At 36.4% G+C, this 20637-nt stretch overlaps 1 protein-coding gene across 1 annotated transcript in view; it reads right to left on the reverse strand.

Annotated features, from left to right (window-relative positions):
* DOK6 (docking protein 6) overlaps window positions 1–20637 on the reverse strand; it is a 260922-nt gene that overhangs the window by 86459 nt on the left and 153826 nt on the right. Inside the window, exons 4-5 of the mRNA XM_068932081.1 lie at window positions 17197–17316; window positions 7775–7964 (exon numbers count right to left, since the gene is read on the reverse strand). Coding sequence (XP_068788182.1) covers window positions 7775–7964; window positions 17197–17316 — 310 coding nt within the window. The remainder of the gene's footprint in view (window positions 1–7774; window positions 7965–17196; window positions 17317–20637) is intronic.

Consider the following 20637-nt stretch of genomic DNA (forward strand, 5'->3'; position numbering starts at 1 on the left):
CCTGACAGGATAATCAAGTAGATGAAGCATCTCAGTGAGTTATAGAACTGTACTGAGTTTTTTTTTTCAAAAAGTCAGAAAGATCAAACGATGTTTGGAACCAGCAGATTGAAGGATTCCATTAGATGCTGCCTTTCCCTCCCCTCTTTCTAATGAGACTGAAGCTTTTTAGAAAATATGTGACAAGTGACTACTCACAGTAGAAATAAATCACGCACCATCACAGCATTACTCAGAGTGCAGAATTATTAACAGTGCAATAATAGTAATAACTTACTGCAATAGCAAAAAAGTACTATTAGGAGGGACCCAGCGGCTAATGGCATTTCCTCTAACAGGGGCTCAGGGACAGGCCTTCCCTTAGTGCCTTATAAATAAGCACAAGATTAAAGGAGCCCATGAGACCAGTCAAGCACTCCTCAAAAACAGCCTGACTTCTCTAGAATGCTACTTGGGAAGGCACCGCATGTAAATTGTTCTCAATTCCCCTTATGTGACATTGTTTTGATAGTTCTACAGTTAATTAAAATTAGAATGAGAGGACACTTAGTTACAGTGAAGGTCTTGAGGGGGGCATGAGATATGGTAATGGTACCAGTGTTTTGACTTGGTTTTCAGTTACTAGTCTTGTCTTCTCCTTAGCAGAATACTTTTGTGAAAATAAAACCTGAAATTTAGCATAGGGGTTTGTATTCAGTCAGCGTACACCATCACCACCTATGCAATAAAGAGAATTGCTCACGAATGGTCAATTTGATAGTTCTTCCAGGCCTGACTATTTATTTCTATATTCATTTTTGCTTGTGTCTTTACAATCCAGAAGAATGCTTATTTTGCAATATTTCATAAGTATACATGTCTCTAAATATATTTTTTGTTTATATACATTTGCTTTTTCTTAGTAGCAAATGTTTCCGGCTGGCAAAAAGTAACTTGAATTTCATTGAGAAAGCAGCTGTTGAAAGTGGGGAAAAATCTCTATCCTACTTCAAACTAAACTACGCAAAATTAACAATATCTGAACATTAGCCAATTTGACTCCAGTTAGAGTTTTTGAGCTGCTTTTTAAAACGCTTGGACCAAAATATGTCGCGTATTCTCTGGTTTACATGGACATACACTTTTAAAAAACATTTCTACCTAACACAAAAAGCAAATGAAAGCAAATTCACCATTAATTTAGTCTTAATATTATTGTCTTAGTTTGGTTTACCTATAGCTTTTTACAGATGAGAAGATTTTTATTTCTGATTAAAAATATTATTTTAATGATTATTACTCAGTTTTTGCATAAAAATTTTCAAAAACCACAGCAGCAGAAAAAATGAAAGAATCAGTAACTTCAACAACTATACACTCATTCCTACACAATCCTGGGGGCTTTGAAAACAAGTATAGAAATATTTGTGTGTGTATATATTAAAAACATATACATACATTATATATGTACATATATAAAAGTATACATATATGTACATGTATATACACACTATATAGCTATATATAAAGAAGTCAGTGGGTACGATCATCCTCAAAAAAGTTATATCTTTGTGAAGGTAAACAAAAAGCAGTCAATATACATTTTATAAGTGCATTTATTACTCATGAGAGCATTGAATTAACATTGATAGAACCAAGGGAATTAGGTGGACACTAGGCAAATCTTCAAAGCAGCTTTCTCAGCTCCTGAGTAGTGGCTGGCAGTCATACTCTACTAACCTTGATTACAGTGCAAGCAAGTCCTGAGATTGAGAGAAAAACAAAAATTTCATTGCAGTTTTTCACATGTGACATACAAAGGACAACTGTTCACACATTGAAAAGGCCTTTAGAATAAGCCTACAGGCAAGCTGAAGCTCAGGAACTGAAGTTTTTACAAATGAAGCCCACAAATGTTTAGAAACATGCCCCTTTATGTTTCTGCAATAGTCCGTGTGTGTGAGTGTTTGTGTGCGTGTGTGTGCGTGTGCGTGTGTGCGCACGCAAGTATGCATTTGCACAGGGTCCTACATATACATGAACAAGGCTTTTTTGTTGTGCAAATTCCATCCTCTGCATTTTGATTACTTCCCTCTATGTTTGTATAGCACCCAGGCAGAGTACAGAGGGTATTTCAAACCTCCTCCAGCGACGGTATACGTTCGTGACATAAGCTTTGGAGAAAAGGATTTATTTGTGCTTAGCATTCCTGCTGGCTAGATGGTTCTCTCTTCAGAATGTGCCCTTCTGGATTGCCCTTTGTGAAACACTTAACACTCTCCTACTGTCTGTATAGAGAATTAGGTGACTTGTTTTAGCATTTTCAATCAGCTGATGCAAACAGGCTTCAGGGTTGGGATGGGGAGCCATGCAACAGCATTTAAAGGCTAAAATAGACACCCTAGTTGTGACTCTATCTGGTATCTATATAAAAGCTGATTTTGTAGACATGAGGTTGTTTCAAGTTTTGCTGTTAACATTTTTTTAAATGGGTAAAACTTATTTTTTTAGTATTTTACTTTTCAAACCTGAGCTGCTTCACAGTCCTCCTGTTTCGTGAGGCAGAAGGTTAAATTTTAGTATGAGTCCCTCAGAGAAAAGGACCTGGTGCTGGGGCATCGTGAGTTATGCAGCATTGCCATATGGGGTAATTGTCTGCTATGGCCCACTGTGGAACTTACAGGTTAAAATGTGGAGCTGGAAAAATGCGTGCATCCTGCTACGACTAAGAATGTATGAATGCTCCAGCACTCTTTGCAAGGCAGAGGAAGTGTTGTGTGGGTGTGTATATCATGGCTGGATCTTCAAGCCAGGGGCTAGAAAAAGCAGAACACTTTAGACCATACAGTAGAAATCCAGGATAAATGAATTTAGTATATACCCCCTTCTTCTCTCTGTTTGTCATATTAAGTTATACTGTGGAGGAACATGTCCAGTCTTAAGAACACAAGAGTAGACTGACAGTAGCTTTGGCAGAAAGAACATGCAACAAGGACATTATAAATCATTTGCAATGAGCTATATTAGTTTCCTCTAATCTAAGAGTTCTCAGACTAGGCACCATAATCAAAACTAGAGTAAGAGTCCTGTGGATGACAGGACACAAGGAAACACACAACTCCTGTTTAAGGAGGATTTACGTGAATCAGATTACTAACACAGAACTTATCCCTGGTCAGAAGTTCAGCAGAAGTCAAGTTGACAGTTGGAAAGAAGTTGGAAATGGAAAAGAAGTAGAAATGGAACTGTAGTTAGATCAGATTTGAATACAACCTTAGCATTGCTAAATACCAAGAACTGATTAATCCTTTTCAGTGGTGAAAATGCCACTTGTCCTAAAATTAGAGCTACATGATTACTGAAAAAACAAGGGGGAAATACAACATACTCCAGTTTTTGGAAAGTTATCTTCAGATTTTAGCACTGCATTGCACTGGGGGAGAGCATAGGAGAAAGAAGGGAAGAGGCTGTGAGAGAACACAGCAAAGGCCAAACCACAGACAATTCAAATCATAGGTGAATTAGGCTTTATAAAAATATAACAAAGGCATAACAGTAAAATAAAAATATCCCAACAAACATTACTCAATGTGGAACACTGAGATCTCTGAGCTAGAGTTTACATGAACTTACCAGTTGGTAAACCTATTTATTGCAGCTGCATTTGACTGGTTATTATGCTTTTAAGCCCAAGCTGACCTACAAATTCTACGGGGTTTCTGAACCTATAATCTACCAACAGATAATCAGGAATTGATACTTTTTTTTAGGGAGGTGGAGAGCTGAGTTGATGCATACATCAGTGTATGAAGTGCCAGAACTACTGTCTCCTGAAGCACGTAGAAAAGGTGCCTCTCCCCACGAAAAGCAGCATGTTTCCTATAACTTAACTGTAAGGGTTCCCATAACTTAGCTGTAAGGTTTAATTGACTACTGTGTTTCACATTAACACCAAAACTTGCCACAGAGGACTGGCAGACAAATAAAAGATTTCTGTCAGATGTAGTGCCTGAAGCAAACACTGAACTTTCTGCTTCAAATAACCCTAGCATCTGTGTATCTACCACTGAGAAAATGAATAGTCAGTCTTGGGTCACATAAAGGGGAAAAAAAAATAGAGAAAGTCCCATGTCACCATTCTACAGCACTTGAACCTGATACTTTCTCTTCTACAGAAACAGATTCCAGATCTTAGGAGTGACAGAGAACACCACATTTAATTATTTTTTCTCTGATGAAAAAAGCAAAATCAAAAGCAAATAAACAAAAAATAACTTAGTGTGACTCAGTGGGTCTCTCTGAACGCACAACACGAATAAACTTGAAATTTAGATGATTCCAAGTGTATTTCAGAAAAAGGAGTTTGTCACAGATTTGTGGCTCCTTCCAGTTCTTCTCAAAATTTTCCAAAAACATACCTATTACCTCCACCTCTCTACTCAGATGGAAACTTACGGTATTTCACATCCTTTGGCTGTGGCTAGGGTAGTCCATCTCCTTATTGCAGCTTCTCATCATGTTTAACTTGACTTCAGCACTTTTTTGGGCTTTTTTTTGATATGTCTTGACAGTAGTTAATGCACTTGACTATACAGCTTCCATGCAGAAAAAACACTGTTTAATGTAAATAGCAGAACTGCAGTAAAGCAAAAGAAATAATATTTCAAAGAGAATAGAGTCCATATGTGTTTACTTCTCTCAATGCCTCACTCCAAGGGATGAAAGAAAATCCTAAATTCTTAGGGGTCTTCTCTTACGATCTTACAGAAGGTGCCTCAGCCAGCGTGTTTTGCTAAAACAGTAAGCTTGGACAACTGCCTCTCTCAGAGAGTTCCAGAGAGTAATTTTTAAAATTTGCTAATGGCCTTTTGGTTGTCTGTTTTTCACCCTCAGCAAAATGAATCCTGTAACTTTGGCAGGTGGCTGAAAATAGTGTCTTCACATCTGATCTAGGCCATGAGATACTTTATCTTCATCTATTTTACCACTTTTCTGGCATGCTTCTTAGATTGTATATAGTTAATTAATCTAGCACTTACACACGTCATGGGCTTAAAATCAGAGTCATTGACAGATTAATGCATATTGTACAGACCTACTATGTGGAGCTGCAACTCCAAAGGTTTCAAGACAAGTGAACGCTGCTGCGCTTGCACAAATCAGCTGCATCCTTATGCACAGTGTCTCCGATACATCCCATACCCGAAATAATGAGAATGAAGTGTCTGAAATGCCTGACGCATTACATCTTGTTCACAAATTCAGGAAATTCTGTTGATTCAGTGATGATTCAACAGTATAGCTGACCATGCCAATCGGAAGCTGTTTAGGTAGAAAGCCTGGCTCCTGAAAAAGTAAATGGCTGGCTCCTAGTTTAGGTGCGCTAAATTGCCATGGGATCCATTCACTATATTAGATGCACATTATTAATCGGTATAATGGCACCACAGCATCTACCATGCCCAACAGAGTTGTGAATTAGTATTTTCTGATCAATTTTCTGATTGTATGGGATTAACCCTAACCAGCTACTAAGACACGACAATGCAGATTATAAAAGAATCTCACCACTCTGCACTGAACTAAAGCCACACAAAATTGTGCTTCCTCCACATCTCAGCAGAATTTGAAAAGGGAAGAATATAAACTGAGTATATTGGTTTGCAAGGAATATTTATTTTCACTGGCTATCTAACTAATGAAAAATACGGATAAGTCTAACTTCATACGTAATGCAAAGGTACATATTCTCACGAACTCCAAATCAGTGGAAAAGTCAACACAAAAACTGGGTATCGAAAACAGTCTGTGTTCATTCCGCCCATGTTTTAGATATCCTCCCAATCATGCAGTCATTAGATTTCATTAGACAAATGAACAGTTTAGTTTGATATAAGTGAGTATATATAAAGGTAAGAAAATATGTTTATTAAAAGATAACTTCAATTGTCTGAAAGCTTAATTTTGATCTACTTATCATACTACCTTTTTTAGCAATATGTCCATATATTTAAATGTGAAGCACTTTTTTTGTGAAATAAGTAGTAGAAAAATGAGGATGGATAATAAATAAACATATAAAACTAAGCTCTTAACGTTCATATAAGTAAGTCACATACATACATACATACATACATAGCTGCTAATGCTCAGCAAACAATAAGAACCTTTTTCAAAATATTTCCTTTAAAGCAGTTGTCTACATTTAAATTTTAAGCCTTAGGGAAAAAATAAAGCAGTAACACTTTTACTGTGTAACATTCTCATCAAGCATGGATGAGCACTTCACTTCTGATAAGAGACTATGCATCAAGAATTTACAGTTTGAAGATACTAGCAGATTAAGGGACAAAGATAAAATCATGTTCAAAAAGATGCTGATTAAAAAATATAAATAACCCCCCACCACAAAATTAAAAGTAGATTTTAAAATGAGTATTAGTCTTCATATGTTATTAAAGATACGGATTTTTCTGCAGTCCTATTTTACCTCTACATTTTTCTGCCAGTCTAAATCTAGTCTTTATACTTTTTCAGATCAGATAAATAAAGTACTCTCACGTAAGCAAAAGGGAATCAGATCAAATAAAATAAAGCATGACAGATAAAGGCAGAGCTAGCTCATAAAAATAAAAAAAATAGGAAAACAATTCACTTTTCATCACGATGCATAGTGTATGGATGGCAGGGGGAGATGACAAACAAATATTAGTATAGTAAGCTGGAAAAAGCAGTAAGATTAAAATCGCTTGCATTTTACTTTAGGGTACAAAATCATTATATATAACTTGCTAGTGCAAGATGTGCCATAGTTAAAAACAAAGCAGAGCAGAAAGCAACAATCCTGTTTTAGAAAAAGAAAGTAAAAAAAAAATTCACTATGCTATAGAATGACATTTTTTCATAATTAAAACACTGTAGAGAAAGACACACACACATTTTGAGCCACACACAACAAATCAACTTCAAGCTGTTAATCTGCAGGACACGAAAATACTCTAGTGATATCAATCTTGATATACATCTTATGAGTTAAGCAATAACTGCTATCAATAAGATACTGCTGAGAAATTTTTCTTGCTACCTTTTTTAGAATGTAAGGTCTATTTGATCTGTGGTTTTGCTTATGAACACCAGCTGTACTTTTGTAAATATGGGCAAGTTATGAAATGCAGTAAAAAGACATGAAATAGAAGCAAAATCAGACTTGCACAGATCTTTAAAACTGATGTGAGGATGGAAATGGCAGTGAGGATTAAAACATCAGGCAGAAAAAAAGTTAGTCTTTTATTGGGTTCACTCCGTTTTATGGGATTTCTGTATACTCCTGCTTATGATTATATTAGAGTTGAAATCATGCATCAGGAACATCTGAGAAGAATAATATCTACTGTAATTGAAGTAATTCCATTCATACTGTATGACAAGCCTTTTCCATGATCCAGAATTCATTTGTTCTACATCAGCATTACTCAGATATATCCCACACTAGCATTTAAGTACAGTGAGACCCATAAAACTTAAGATGGACAATTCAATGAATGACAGCTAAATAAAGAGCAGAGGCAGTGAATGTCTCCAGCTGGGAGATGACAAGCTTTAAGCCCCTTTAGGTATATTAATGTTTATTTTGAACGCTGAGCTGAATATATTGAAAAGTAATTCTCAACAGATGGAAGTGTATGGATAAGTCACATATTCTGCCTTTTTTACCTCATAATGAGGTAACTTATCAGGCAGCTTCTCAAAAATGACTGATTTTTTCTTCTTGTTGCTGCTTCTCCTTAGCTCTTACCTTCCAGACTCAAATGTGAACCACGTTGAGTCACGCCCGTATCTCCTCAAAGAGCTCAGAGGCCACATGACCAGCTTGACTTTGGCATTGTGGATGTCCCAGAGATAGATGTTCTCATGTGTGATCTGCATTGTACATTCCCCATAGATGTCTAGATTTGGTGTGGGCATGAGATACACATTGAATCGCTCTAGAAGAAAAAAGCAGAATAAGGCATATCCAATTAAAATAAAATGTGAACTTGCAAAACCATCAAAAACAAATCTTAAGTTACTAAAGGTTCAGAAATGAAGGCCAAACTTCTAGCCTGTGAAAACTGCTAAGGATTCACTGATGTCCAAAAAGCCTTTGTCAGTGTATGAAAGGGGTCTGAGAATCCTTCTTGTTTCATTTTCAGTATAAAGAACACAGCAGATGATTGAAACATCTTTCACAGATGATTTTCAAAGTCCTTTAACTTTGTCATGCATCCCCAGCAACTTAATTCAAAGCCTTTATCCTCACACTGAAGTTCACTATTCTTCACACAAAAATATCATAATGATTTAAACTGTTAGAAGTTCCTTTCTCAAAGAATAGAGCAGGCATATTGGCACGTATGTATAACTATTTTACCTTACAAAAATTTGCCTTGTATTTGCAAACCCAGAGTTACCTACCTAAGGCTGCAAATAATTACCTTCTTTGTGTCAAACTCCTATTTATGTACCAAAATTGGTAACATTCATAAAATTTTTCACCATCTGTTGCTTTCTTAAAATATTTGATTGAGCACAAGATACTATTAAGGCTACAACAACAATTGTTATTAGCTGCACTTCCACTTCATAGTACGCTTACTGAAACAATAGGTCAAGGCAAAAACAGTCTGAAGTTTGAACATGAGCAATGCTAATTCTATGAGCAGGGTCCTGGAAATATGTACTTTAAAGGGAAGCCTGATAAGAAAATTGTGTCCATATACTTCGTAAGTGAATGACAGTTTGGTGCGGAAAATCTTTAATCTAATATTTCCACTAAATTTCCTCAAAATTATGAAGGAATTCAAAGCAATCATATGAGGTATAAAGTGAAAGAAATTTAATGTTAACAGGCAAAAGGAGATTCAGCTTCCAGTTGCGTTTGACAGTCATTGTCTCAGACATGATATCTTCGGTTTTTTTAATATTTGTTAAATATACTTTTTTTGACACATCACTTAAAATGCTGCAAATAAGTGAGTTAACATAAAATATGCAAGAAGTGTGTGTGTGTAGAAAGTAATAAAAGTTTGGTTGAGGAATTAAAGGAACCTGGGAACTGCTGGGCGAGCAGTAAGATTTGCAATCCTGTATAGCTATAAGTAAACTTGCCGTCCCCAATGTTATTCTGTTTCAGTCCATTTAATTTTGTCCCATTAATGATTCCCCAATTGATTCACTCAATCTCATGGCCATTCAACCTTTTCTCCCAGGCTCTTGTTCTCATTAATCACACTAACGGGTGCTAGTCCTAAAAGCTGAATTTTACGATTAAGATCCCGTGTGTGTGAAACTCCTAATGTTTTGTAAAAGTGTTCTGATGCACAGCACAAATAACTTAGCAGGTGCTGCTGAAATTGCTGACAAGAATTTCCCCTAACTCTTGGAGGAATGTGTTGGGCACAGGTCTCACCTAATGCTTGCTAAAATCAACAGAAGGACTTGCATATGGAAGCATCGGGCAAGGACAGCATCATGAAGGGAATGGTGTACAACAAGGCAATCTACACTTTGCATAAGAATTATATATATTTGCCCTTTTTCTGTGCTTAAATGTGTAGTACTGAGCTATACAAAAATGCCTAGGAGCTGTGGAGATGTGCTTTTGTTATATGTTAGGCTTCAATTTTGCATTATCATGCTGTAACCTCCCAGACTATCCTCCCTCTGTTTCAAAGACGGAGACGACCAGCCTATCTGCAGGTTCTCTTGCCGACCCCTTTCACATAGCCCCTTTTGGCTATGTGAAATCACACAATGCGTGATACATAGCAAGTAGGACTGTCCAGTTCCCAAAGTCTTCCCGTTATCGTGTCTTCACTGACAGAGTGCCTCAGAGAGCAGAGAAAATGGAAAAGTGCAATTATTTTCTGTAGCAGACATTAAACTCTCATGTTGAAGACATGGAAAATTTCAATTTGTTTTAAAAGTTACCAGAGCACTCACAAACCTCTCAAATTCTCAGAAGTGTCTGAGGATATTATTGCATGAAGGGTATTCAGGATATTTGATATACTCAAAATGTCAGGAGACATTTGTTGACTTTGAACGGGATGGAGGTCAGTGTCTAAGGTGAGGTGTCATGGATTAAAAAAAGCATATCCGATTAAATTGAACATCAGCTGCTAGGCAAAATGTAGAACCATTGGAATTTATTCAAATTGGTAATCAGAGAAAGTGCACAAATGTATTTGCAGGGAGAGACTGAATATGGATTTATTTGCTTCTGAAACTAAAATTTACCAAAACCTTTGAGTAACAAGAAGTCAAGGACATAGGAAAGGTGCACTGCTAAATTATGTTAAGAATTAAAATGTGGGGTCCAATTTGTCCATTTCAGAAAATATTTGAATAGGTATCTAGATAACAATAATACAATCATTAAGCTCTCAGAGGCAAGTTTTGCCCTTAAACTCATGCTGGCAAGAGAGATATTTGTAGACTAGATTTGGGGTGTCTAGAGTCCATCCTCAGCTGAATTCAGTGCCCAGATCTCCAATATTTAGCTTCTCTGTGTGTCAGTCACCACCTGCATATGCGTGACAAGGGCTAATAGTAGGTTGCTGGGTAATAAGATTAACTAAATAAAAGTTAATGTAGGATGCAGAAAATATGGAAATGGAAGAAACCAACAAGTAGCTACTACCCTGTTGAACAAGAGAAAGCTGAGAGTGAGAAGGTACAATTCCTCAGCATTCAGCATCAGAAGTTTCTTCCCTCCTTTAAAATAGATGAAAGCAAAGTTAAAAAAAAGGGGAGCCAGGATGAGAAAAAAAAATGCTGTTTTACTGCCACACCTATTATTCCGCTGTTTTTAGTGCAAGTGCTCTTTCACAACTCCTTCAGTAAGCAGAGTAAAGCTTCATGATATACTTGGGCTATGTAAAGGTGTTTAGCATTTAGGCTTTGGCAAGTAGATGACCTTTAAAAACGGTGTTCAGAGCTCAGAAGCAGAAGAGGCTTTGTTAAACTGAGCAGATTGACTGAGACGGAGACTTGGCAGCAACGATGAAATGCTTGCAGTCTTTCAGTCGGATGTGCAGCTGTACTGGGGAAGCAAAACGACCGTGAGGCCTAATGATCCCGGTTCTAATCGTTTTATCACTGGATTCCTTTGGCTAAATCATCCCAGTTGGAAAACTAAATAGATAACCCCTGCAATCCTGTAATCCAGATGCTTCTTTTCATTTCAGCTTTAACGTCAGGGAAAGTACATATGGAAGGAGGCAGTCAGGTTGTGGGATCTATATAAGAATAGGCTTTAAAAGCACACATTTAGTTTCCATCTGGAATACACCCATTCTCCATCTATGAACCTTTTGCTGCTGATAATGCGTAACTAATTTCCAGGTGGAAAGAGAGCTCTACGTCTCTAAGTCGCAGCATCTTCTGTTCTTTCATACTTCAGGTCTATTAGTATGATTCTCTCCCACTTTTCCTTCCGAGGAAGGAACCTGCCCTTTAGAATCACTTGTCTCTCTCTCTTTTTTTTATTTTATATTATTCTACTTTGCATCTATTATAAATGTGTGGAAAGGTTTATTAACTTCTTAAAAAAATACCAAGGCTACTGTACATTGATTCACTGATATGTAAGGTAGAGAAGAATCTGAAAACTCACTGGATTAACCAGCCACTGAAAACTATAAATCCCATTCTTTTCTGAAAAAGCTGGATGTGTTTCCTTTATTCTTCAAAAATAAAACTATAAAAATAGATTAATAATAGCAGAAAATGAATGTAAAATGCAAAATTATTGTACGTAGTGAACCACAAACAGGGATTCAACAGACCTTAGAAAATACCCTAAAATAAGTCAGCTGTGTGTAGCTTAACTATGAAGTGCCTACACTTTGACTGTAGCTTGTAATCTCCCTATATACCATAAGGAAATAACTCATAATCCTCTTCTGACCATTCAAGGATGTTTTTCAGTATAGGACGGTACATTTTTATCAAGAAAAATTAACGAGTTTCTTGCTATTCAAACACAGGAAGTAAGACTGCTGTACTGTCGTATCCTTTAAATAAAGAAAGGGAGGCAGCACAATAGTTATCATGAAAAAAAGAGAGACCTTTACAAAGGAAGTAATTTTATGAGGTATTAACAGTGATCTTAGGCAGGGAGTAAACGAAGTAAAAAATTAATCATCTTGTCAAACTTGTACAAACTTCTAAAAACAAAATTAGCCTTGTAACATAAATCAAAAGAAAAGTCAAAGCACCAGAAAGACATAATAGAAAACCATCATATTGACATCACAGACATGACACCAAACATTAACTGAGCTACAGCAGTAAAAGATGGAATGGGCCTTTTCTTCATGTCAAAAATGCGCATTTTTACCCTTGCCTATTTTCTTCCGTTTACATCATTATTACAAGTAAAATTCAATAGAATCTGATTTTAGTACAAGTATTCAGTTATTTTAGTAATCACATTTAGTATTCGTAATAGATAGGAATAATGTCTTTGTCAAAAAGGAGCACTGGCTCTTAAAGAATCACTTTAGTAGTATCTTCTGCAAATAACACTTTTTCAGTCAATATTGTCTTGAAAATTCTCGCTTCTTTTCCACAGTAAAAATAGTCTCCCATTATCCATTCTTTCCTATTATTTCCTTTTATAAAGCAGGAAAATATAGTGTTACATCAGAAGAGTGACATTTTGATTAAATCATTACCATACACAGATTCTATAAGCAATGACAGCCAGGCAGATAAAAATATTCAAAAAAATAGATTTGTTCCTGTTGTTAGGTTTGGGGTGCACTACTACAATTGCTTCCAAATGCAGAGATCATCAAAGGAAGTTTCCACATCTTTCAGATGAATGCTCTACATGAATGCTCTTTTTCCCTAGCAGCAGCTTGGGAAACCTAAGGACTACGAACAGTATGTGTAAGGGTCTGAGGATATTGCTTAGAAGGCTGCTTGTCAACAATGTTATCAGATACAATCGAGTCCAGATTTTCTTTCCAAGAGTTATTATTATGCATCATTATTTGCAATGCCATTATATCTAGAGTTCCAGTGCCATTATGCTAAATTCATTATCTAAAGAGGATCATGTAGTCTTTACTGCTTTTGATTTAATGCTATATCTTCATTCTATACAAAATAATCTAATTGGACTTTCATTAACAGCCTGTTTTACTGTTATAGGGCTGAGGAACACCTGTAAGTCACATGGATTTGCAGGAGAGAGACAGTAAAATGGTCGGGAGCACAAGGGAAGCTTCACTGAGACCTGTTTTATGAGAAACTGCATTTCCTTGTAAACTACGTAGCTATTAGCTATGAGTCTCTTATATATAAAGAAAATCATGTAAGGGTCATTTCCCACACTGGAGTTAACACAGTAACAGTTGCAGTAATGCTTCTTACAGTAACAGAGATGGAGTACAGTGAGAGGCTTTCAGCTGCTGAGGAGCTTCGCATGAGAACAAAAGTCTCTCAGGAGCCTCCTTTGCTCCTCCTGCAATTCACAACACTTGCAGCCACAAGCCCCTGCCACAGTGCACATCCATAATTTGGCTTCTTTAGCTATTACCACTGCAGGACTGCTTGGTGCTAGAGGATCACACAGTGGTGCCACCATAACAGAAAGGATCTCCTGGGCACCTGTAGAACAGCTCAAAACTACAAGAGCTGCACTGACATAAATTTGTTCCTCATACAACAGGAATACCTGATTAATGTACTTGAGGCCTTTTAGCCATGACATTTGTACACCAAAAACCAATTTTACCAGTCTCCGGATGAAATTGTTTTGCAAAATGTATTGTCACATTCATGTAGCAAAGAATCAAGTGTGTTCCCTTCTGAAATCAAAAGCTCATCTCACGGGGGTCATTTGAGTGAGAGTGGGAAAATAAACACAACAAAAATATGCTAGACAAATCACAGAAAACATGCCTCTTTTTCTTGCCAAATATTTTCTGAAACCTGAGTCCTTGGGTGTAAAAATTATAAGCCACATGTGGCAATGAGTTTTTATGGTCCCGAGGCATTTACGATATCAATTAAGAAATTTATTACAAACCTTCAAAACTAAATGCTCTCGTTAGAGACAGGCATATCCAGGGACTAAAACAAACGTACAGCAGATGACCTACTCTCTTTTGCCAAGAGATTCTCAATTTATCTGATCGCTTCAATGACTACTCTTAGAAGTACATGCCACAGAAATACACGCTAGGCAAGTGCCTTCTAATGATAGGAACAGGTAAAAACAGGGACAGATGAAGAAAGTAGCATATTAAAAATATTACTGGTAGGAAAGAGGGAAACAAAACAAAACAGAACAAAACATTAGGCTAGTTCTTTTATTATCAAGAAGTATCTTTACCAAATGATAAAAGTTTCAGATGATCTTTATCAACAATCATTTGAAAAAGGCAGTGGGATTATGCCCGCTGTGTTGGGATTAATGGTATTAACACCCTGCCATATCACGTAGATATTAGCATTTTGTTGTAATGCCACATTTCAACTAGTTTTAGCTCTTAAAATGTCAAAAAAACAGCTAAAATTCTAAAAATACTGGAACCATCATCTCTATCAGAATAAAATCTGTGGTCTTGCTCAGGGGCTAAGAAGCTTCTTTTTTGTTCACTCCTGAAGGAGAGCCAGCCCTAGCACAATGCAGGGAACAGAACATGCATGAAACTAAGATATTGAGACCTTTGGATTTGATTCCTGGCTTTGCAAACAGCATTTACTATGTATTCTTGCATTACTTTTTTCCAGTAGATGCTAATATATAGACTAATTCAAAAGGATTTCCATGACGTTGACTAACATTTGCAATATGTTTTGAAATAATGACAGTATAAGGTACTATATCAATGAACAGCTATCTAACCCCCCAAAATCACTTTATGAGTGACACAGCTGCCATTTTCACAGTGAGCAAGGATTTAACATTTCTTACACATACTCACTTTTCATGGGTTTCAAATTGGAAATTCAAACTTCGACCCTTCATTTTCAGGTCAACGAAAGGTCAGTAGTCTTTTCAAGGGGTTTTAAGTATCTTTTGAACTAGTCCTTGATAACATGCACTTATGAGCTACAATATTGAAAATGTGCAGAAAAATAAATTTAACATCTGATATCTTTATCACGGCTCACCAAATGTTTCCACCCTCAAATACACATCTTTTCCATAAAAACGTCACGTGTGGAATAAGATTGCCAAGTTTACAGGAACAAAGATAGACCAAAGTCACATTCCGTTCCACTGACTTTACCCCAGAAAACTGCTAAAGAAATCTGAGTGCAAGTGCAGGTTCTGACAGCACAGCTAAATTAATGAAAATGCTAGATTCCAGCCCAGTAATAAGAATCTCCGTACTGTCACCTCCTTCCAAGTTGATTAAAAAAACCAAAATCAGAATTTGCTTTTCTTCTAGAACTAAAAAAAAAAGACAACTTTGAATTTCAGACATGCTTATTAAAATGCAGAGTTGTGCATCAAGGGGATGAGCAAAGGAAGGTATCAGAATTACTTGTATGAGATACTGTAACTAATGATCTAGAAGAAAGTATTCTTCAAATATTGGATTCTATTCAGTCACTTAGCTTAAAAAAGGTTGCTAATCATATCCCTCCATGCAGTCTTATTCATGTGATTTGCACAAAAACACATGCTTTGCTTGTTTCTTTACATTTATTTACTTAGAACAATAAAGATGCTAATTATGTTCATATATGTTAATGTTTTTACAGTTGTTAGCACTGCAATTAATTTCTACATCAATGCAATTGAATCGAGACTAGTTCAAGCAACAGGACTCATCTATGTCTTTTGGAGACCTTTTATATGACTGGATCTTTTTCTGTCAAGACTAAGATGAAATGTAATATTTGCCATCTAAATCCCAAAGCTGCTGGACACTAAATGATTTCACCACAGAAACAGCTTGAGGAATTTCAAACTATTTTTCTGTTCACATCACAAGCTTTTGACAAGATTTATTTCCTTTCCCATTTGTGAAGGAACTCCACCTGGTCACAGATTTCTCTCATTAACAGTACATATATGAGTTTACACCTATAGCCTATGTACATATAGTGGATAGGATGCTTTGAGTTGTATCTGATCATTATCACTCTCCCACAACATTAGTAGCTGTAATTTGTACTGTAGTTTGAGACATATGTAAAGTTAAACCAGGTTACACATTAAATCTAGGGTCATAGCAAGCAAAAAATTTTACAAACATTGGAACTTTTTAAAAATCACACTTGAATAATATCTGATCTGTGAACAAAATTTCTTAAATATTTCTGTATATTTCATGCTATTAGTTTCAGAGGTGTCTGGGCTCTTGTAAGAAATTAATACAATATAATTTACATAGTGCTATTTGTTCTATAATTTAATTATGTAATTTTATTTATAATGATAGCTTGATATTTTATAACAACTGAGGCAATTTGTTTTATTACTTTGTTAAAAGCTATTAGATTTTATAAAAGCATCAAGATATTAATAATCACAGAGTGCTGTAATTTAGGAGGGAAGCAATGAGCACATTTTCTGTTGCCTTCATGTTCATTAATAGGAATTAAATGACAGCATAATCGCAGATTTTGTTTTGTTATTGCATATTCCATCCACTAGCATTGTTCCTGTATGTGTTTAACCAAAAGTTCTGTACAAAATAGCCTTTATATGAAGACTTAAAGCTCAGGCTTATGCTGCCTAGCATCTGCCGTTGCATTTTTCACCTGTATTTGATGACATTTAGTTGACCTAGAATTCATTGTTCAAGACACGCATGAGTTTAAAACAAAAATGCATTTTGCAATCCACAGCCTTGTTCAAATGTTCACCATTTTCTTTTAAAGGCTGTGGAATAACCGCTACTGTTTTCTTCCTCTGCACAGAGGCCATTGTTTCCAGAGCCAGAAAGGTCACAGTCATCATTTCCCACGTCAAACGTGAACACAATGAACACACGAAGTCACTATGTTTGTGTTATGTGGCATAGAATTCAAACATCTTTATTTGCAGAAAATAAAATTGTTATTCTAATACACATCCAAATGCTCAGCTATTAATGAAGTACTTCTAGGTAATAGGAAAAATCCCCACAACAAGAAACATCAGCAAATATAGCATGGGACTTGGTTCACCTAAGAACTGATACAAGAGCAATTACAGTTACTTACCATTTTGTTCTCTCTGGACTCCAGCAGCAAGCAAGTCTGGTTCCCCAAGACTTATGTCATTGAGTCTGGTTCCTAGACACTCCATGCAGAGATGTTTGCACCATTCCTCTGCCTCTAGTTCTGGAAAAAAATAGAGAAAAACATCAGTGGAAACATTTTACTCAGAAAAGAAATGAAGTTAAAAAAAAAAACTGCTTACAGACTCGTTTTACGACAATTTGAAACATGAATTATTAACATGAAGTTCCACATCTATTTCTTTTCCTATAATTATGAACATTAAAAGGATTCACATTATAAGGATTGCATCTCCTGTGTTTAAATTGGAGGGATAGAGGGTGGAGTTAAAAAAAAAAGGAGGGAGAGAGAGAGAGAGAGAGAGAGAGAGAGAGAGAGAGAGAGAGAGAACAAATAAGGTTTCAAGGCAGTATTTTTCTAGAAGAGTGGCTTGAAAGAAAAATGTAAATTAGAAAAAAAAAGATATAATCTCTGAAAAATTCTTTACTGTTCTTTACTATTATAAAAATAACATTTTAAAATACTTCTGAAATAGTTTTCTAGAAGTAAAAGCAACTAAAGTAATAACAAGAATTTTTAAATACAAAACTTTCTTCTTTGCTGTACTGAATGGCTACATCTGTTAAATTAGTCTGAACACTGAGCTCTGTTAGTTCTGTCCAACTTCTTTTGTCCTCAGAGCAATTTGGAACATTTGTATGAAAATTCAAGACCTCCTGGTCCAGAGTCTGCTGTTGCATCCCACTGATCTACATCTAAGAGCTCCCCAGCTGTCAGTCTACCAAGACATAAACTCACAAGACAGTACTACAGACCCACTCCACACCCAGACTTCATTTTCCAAATTTAACATCATGAAATCTCTGGAACTGGTCAAACAAACCACATTCCACATTGGCTTCCACATAGTGTGAAACCACAACTAATAAAATAATGCAGCTAGGCTGACTGTCTTTCATTACAGAGCAGGCTTCACCTAAGGGAAATTTTCTGGAGAGCAGGCTTGGCACCAGGCTCACGCTGAGCATCTACTGTCATAATCAGCCTAACTTTAGGATTCGATGACTAGAATGTCTCTATTAAACTGCCAGAGTATTTTTCATTCCTATTTTTGTGGACATCTGGAAAATACTTATGCAATAATTTCTTCAAAGTAGTGCTGAAATTCTGAGAGTAAGAAAACATCATGCATTCCTTGAAACATCTAGTGATGATGATTCACTGTAATTAGTAAAAATATATATCTGGGAAAAATCTTTCCCATGCGTAACTGGTACAGTCCTCAAATCCTCACCAGGTTAGGCACACATCGCAATGACAGAAATATCTGCCAGACAGGAATGGGTGACAGGCACAAAATTCCCAAATGTGCTATTCTATTTAAGGCCCTGTCTTTAAAGAGAGGGTTATTTTTGAGTCATTCCATTAAGCTTCTAGGCAAGCAGTCTGAAGGACAGAGTCAGTTCTGGGGTTTTTAAGAGCCAAATGTGGTTGTTTTCAAAGGGACATAGAGAATTTGAGAAGCTTCGTAAGAATGCTGCAACCAAAAAGGTCTCCCTTGACCCTTCCTGATTTTTTGCAGAGTCTTTGTCTCAGGACACACATCCTCAAAATCTGTCTTCCCATAGCATCTTCAGTGTCAGAAGGCAAGAGAGAATTTTCTGTTAGTAATATCCAGATGACATTTAACATTGTATATGAGGAGAAAATACTGAGGTTATGGCGTACTGTTCCTTAAGAATTTTTCTACAGATACATCTCCTTGGTGAAAGTAAGAAGAGAAAAAGTAACTCTCTGGACAGCAACAAAAATGTAGGGCTTTTAATGAGAAGAAGATGAATTTGGTTAAAAGTCTACATCGAAATTCGCTTTCTGTTCATGCATGAAGAAAAGAAGATTCCCTCCTGCTCTCCCTTCCTCTCTGTCAGCTTTTGTCATTTTCTTGGGTATTTTTTAGGTCTGCTGAACCAGAGCCATGCCTATAAATCACAACCTTCCCTAGAGAGCACTTCATGCCAGGGGGATGATAGAAGGCGACTACAAGATATGCTGCCATATTCTGGTGGCAAAAGCAGGTGCTGGGGCCACACTGGTATATGGGTAAGCCAAACCTTCCAGGGAGGGTTGCACTGACTTGTCCAGCTACTGCTTCCAGCTGCAGATAAGCTTTGGAGAATCAGTGGGAAAAGGCTGGTAGCACAAGAGTGACAGTGCAAATCTAACCCAGTGGTCCTATGCTTCTTTCTCGTCCCTCTCATATTTTCTTTTCTGCCTATATGGTATAATAGAACAATATGAATGTTTGCAGAATGTGTAGTCCTACGATTTTTTTCATGGAAGATGATCAGGATGTAACTGTTTACATATTCTATAAAATACATATTTTATTACTTTATTTCACTGTACCCGCACCCAGACTGAAAGGGTACATTCTGGAAATGTAGAACGAGATGACAGTAAACATACACAAAACTACTCTTTCTAATTTTACAAATGTCTAAGGAGAAAGAAAAACATATCGGTGTTTCCATGAGTCTAGCTTAGCACTGATATGTATTCGAAACAGGGTTCTTACTTGAAAGCAACAAGTTCTATTTATATGCATTCTCACACCACGTTTCAAGTAGAATCATCACGAAAGAAAAAAAAGGTTTGTTCTTGGAAGTTATTTCTTGTGAGAGTCTTTTTCATCTCCTCAGGATTACAGGAACATCTAAACCTTGAAACTTTAGGTCCAGAAACCACCTTTCAGGGTGTTTGAATTGGGCAGTTCAATTTAAGTTGCTGCTTCTTCACTGCACAACATTGATGATTAGATCCAGATTAGATCATTCTCCAACTGCCACATGGAAGAAACTATCTTACAGTGATTATTATAAGATTACTCTGTATTTTGCAAAGTATAGGCTATACTATATGCATTGTACTGCTATATAACTCAAAATTTGTGTCTTGCAATAACTATCAACTGCACATTACAGAAAATATTGTTTCAATGAAGAACTGAAATATCTTCTGAAAGAACTGTGAGGATCTGTGTATGTTGGCAGAAGCATAAACATTAGCTGCAACCGTTTTTGAAAGGTCAAGAGTACGAGGGTAGCGTGTGAGTTAGTTTTACCTAACACATCCTGATAGCTATTGCTTACTTGCAAGGGAATGCCTTAGACCTTTTCCTTGACATAAATGCGAAACCTCTTTTAGAAGCGGGCGAATTACTTTTTGTAATTAAAGTCATATTTCTCTTTTCATCACGTATATCCATAAGCAGTTCATAACTCCTTCGCAACCTGGCTAGAATGCTTTGTGGTTTTAGATATCAGATTTAATATTACTTATGATTTTTGAAATGTATTTATTATAATTTATAGTACATTAATAGATCAGTCACAGTAGCAATCTTTAAAGAAGAAATAACAGCTA

The sequence above is a fragment of the Struthio camelus genome, chromosome 2 (assembly GCF_040807025.1).
Source record: "Struthio camelus isolate bStrCam1 chromosome 2, bStrCam1.hap1, whole genome shotgun sequence".
Classification (NCBI taxonomy): Eukaryota; Metazoa; Chordata; class Aves; order Struthioniformes; family Struthionidae; genus Struthio; species Struthio camelus.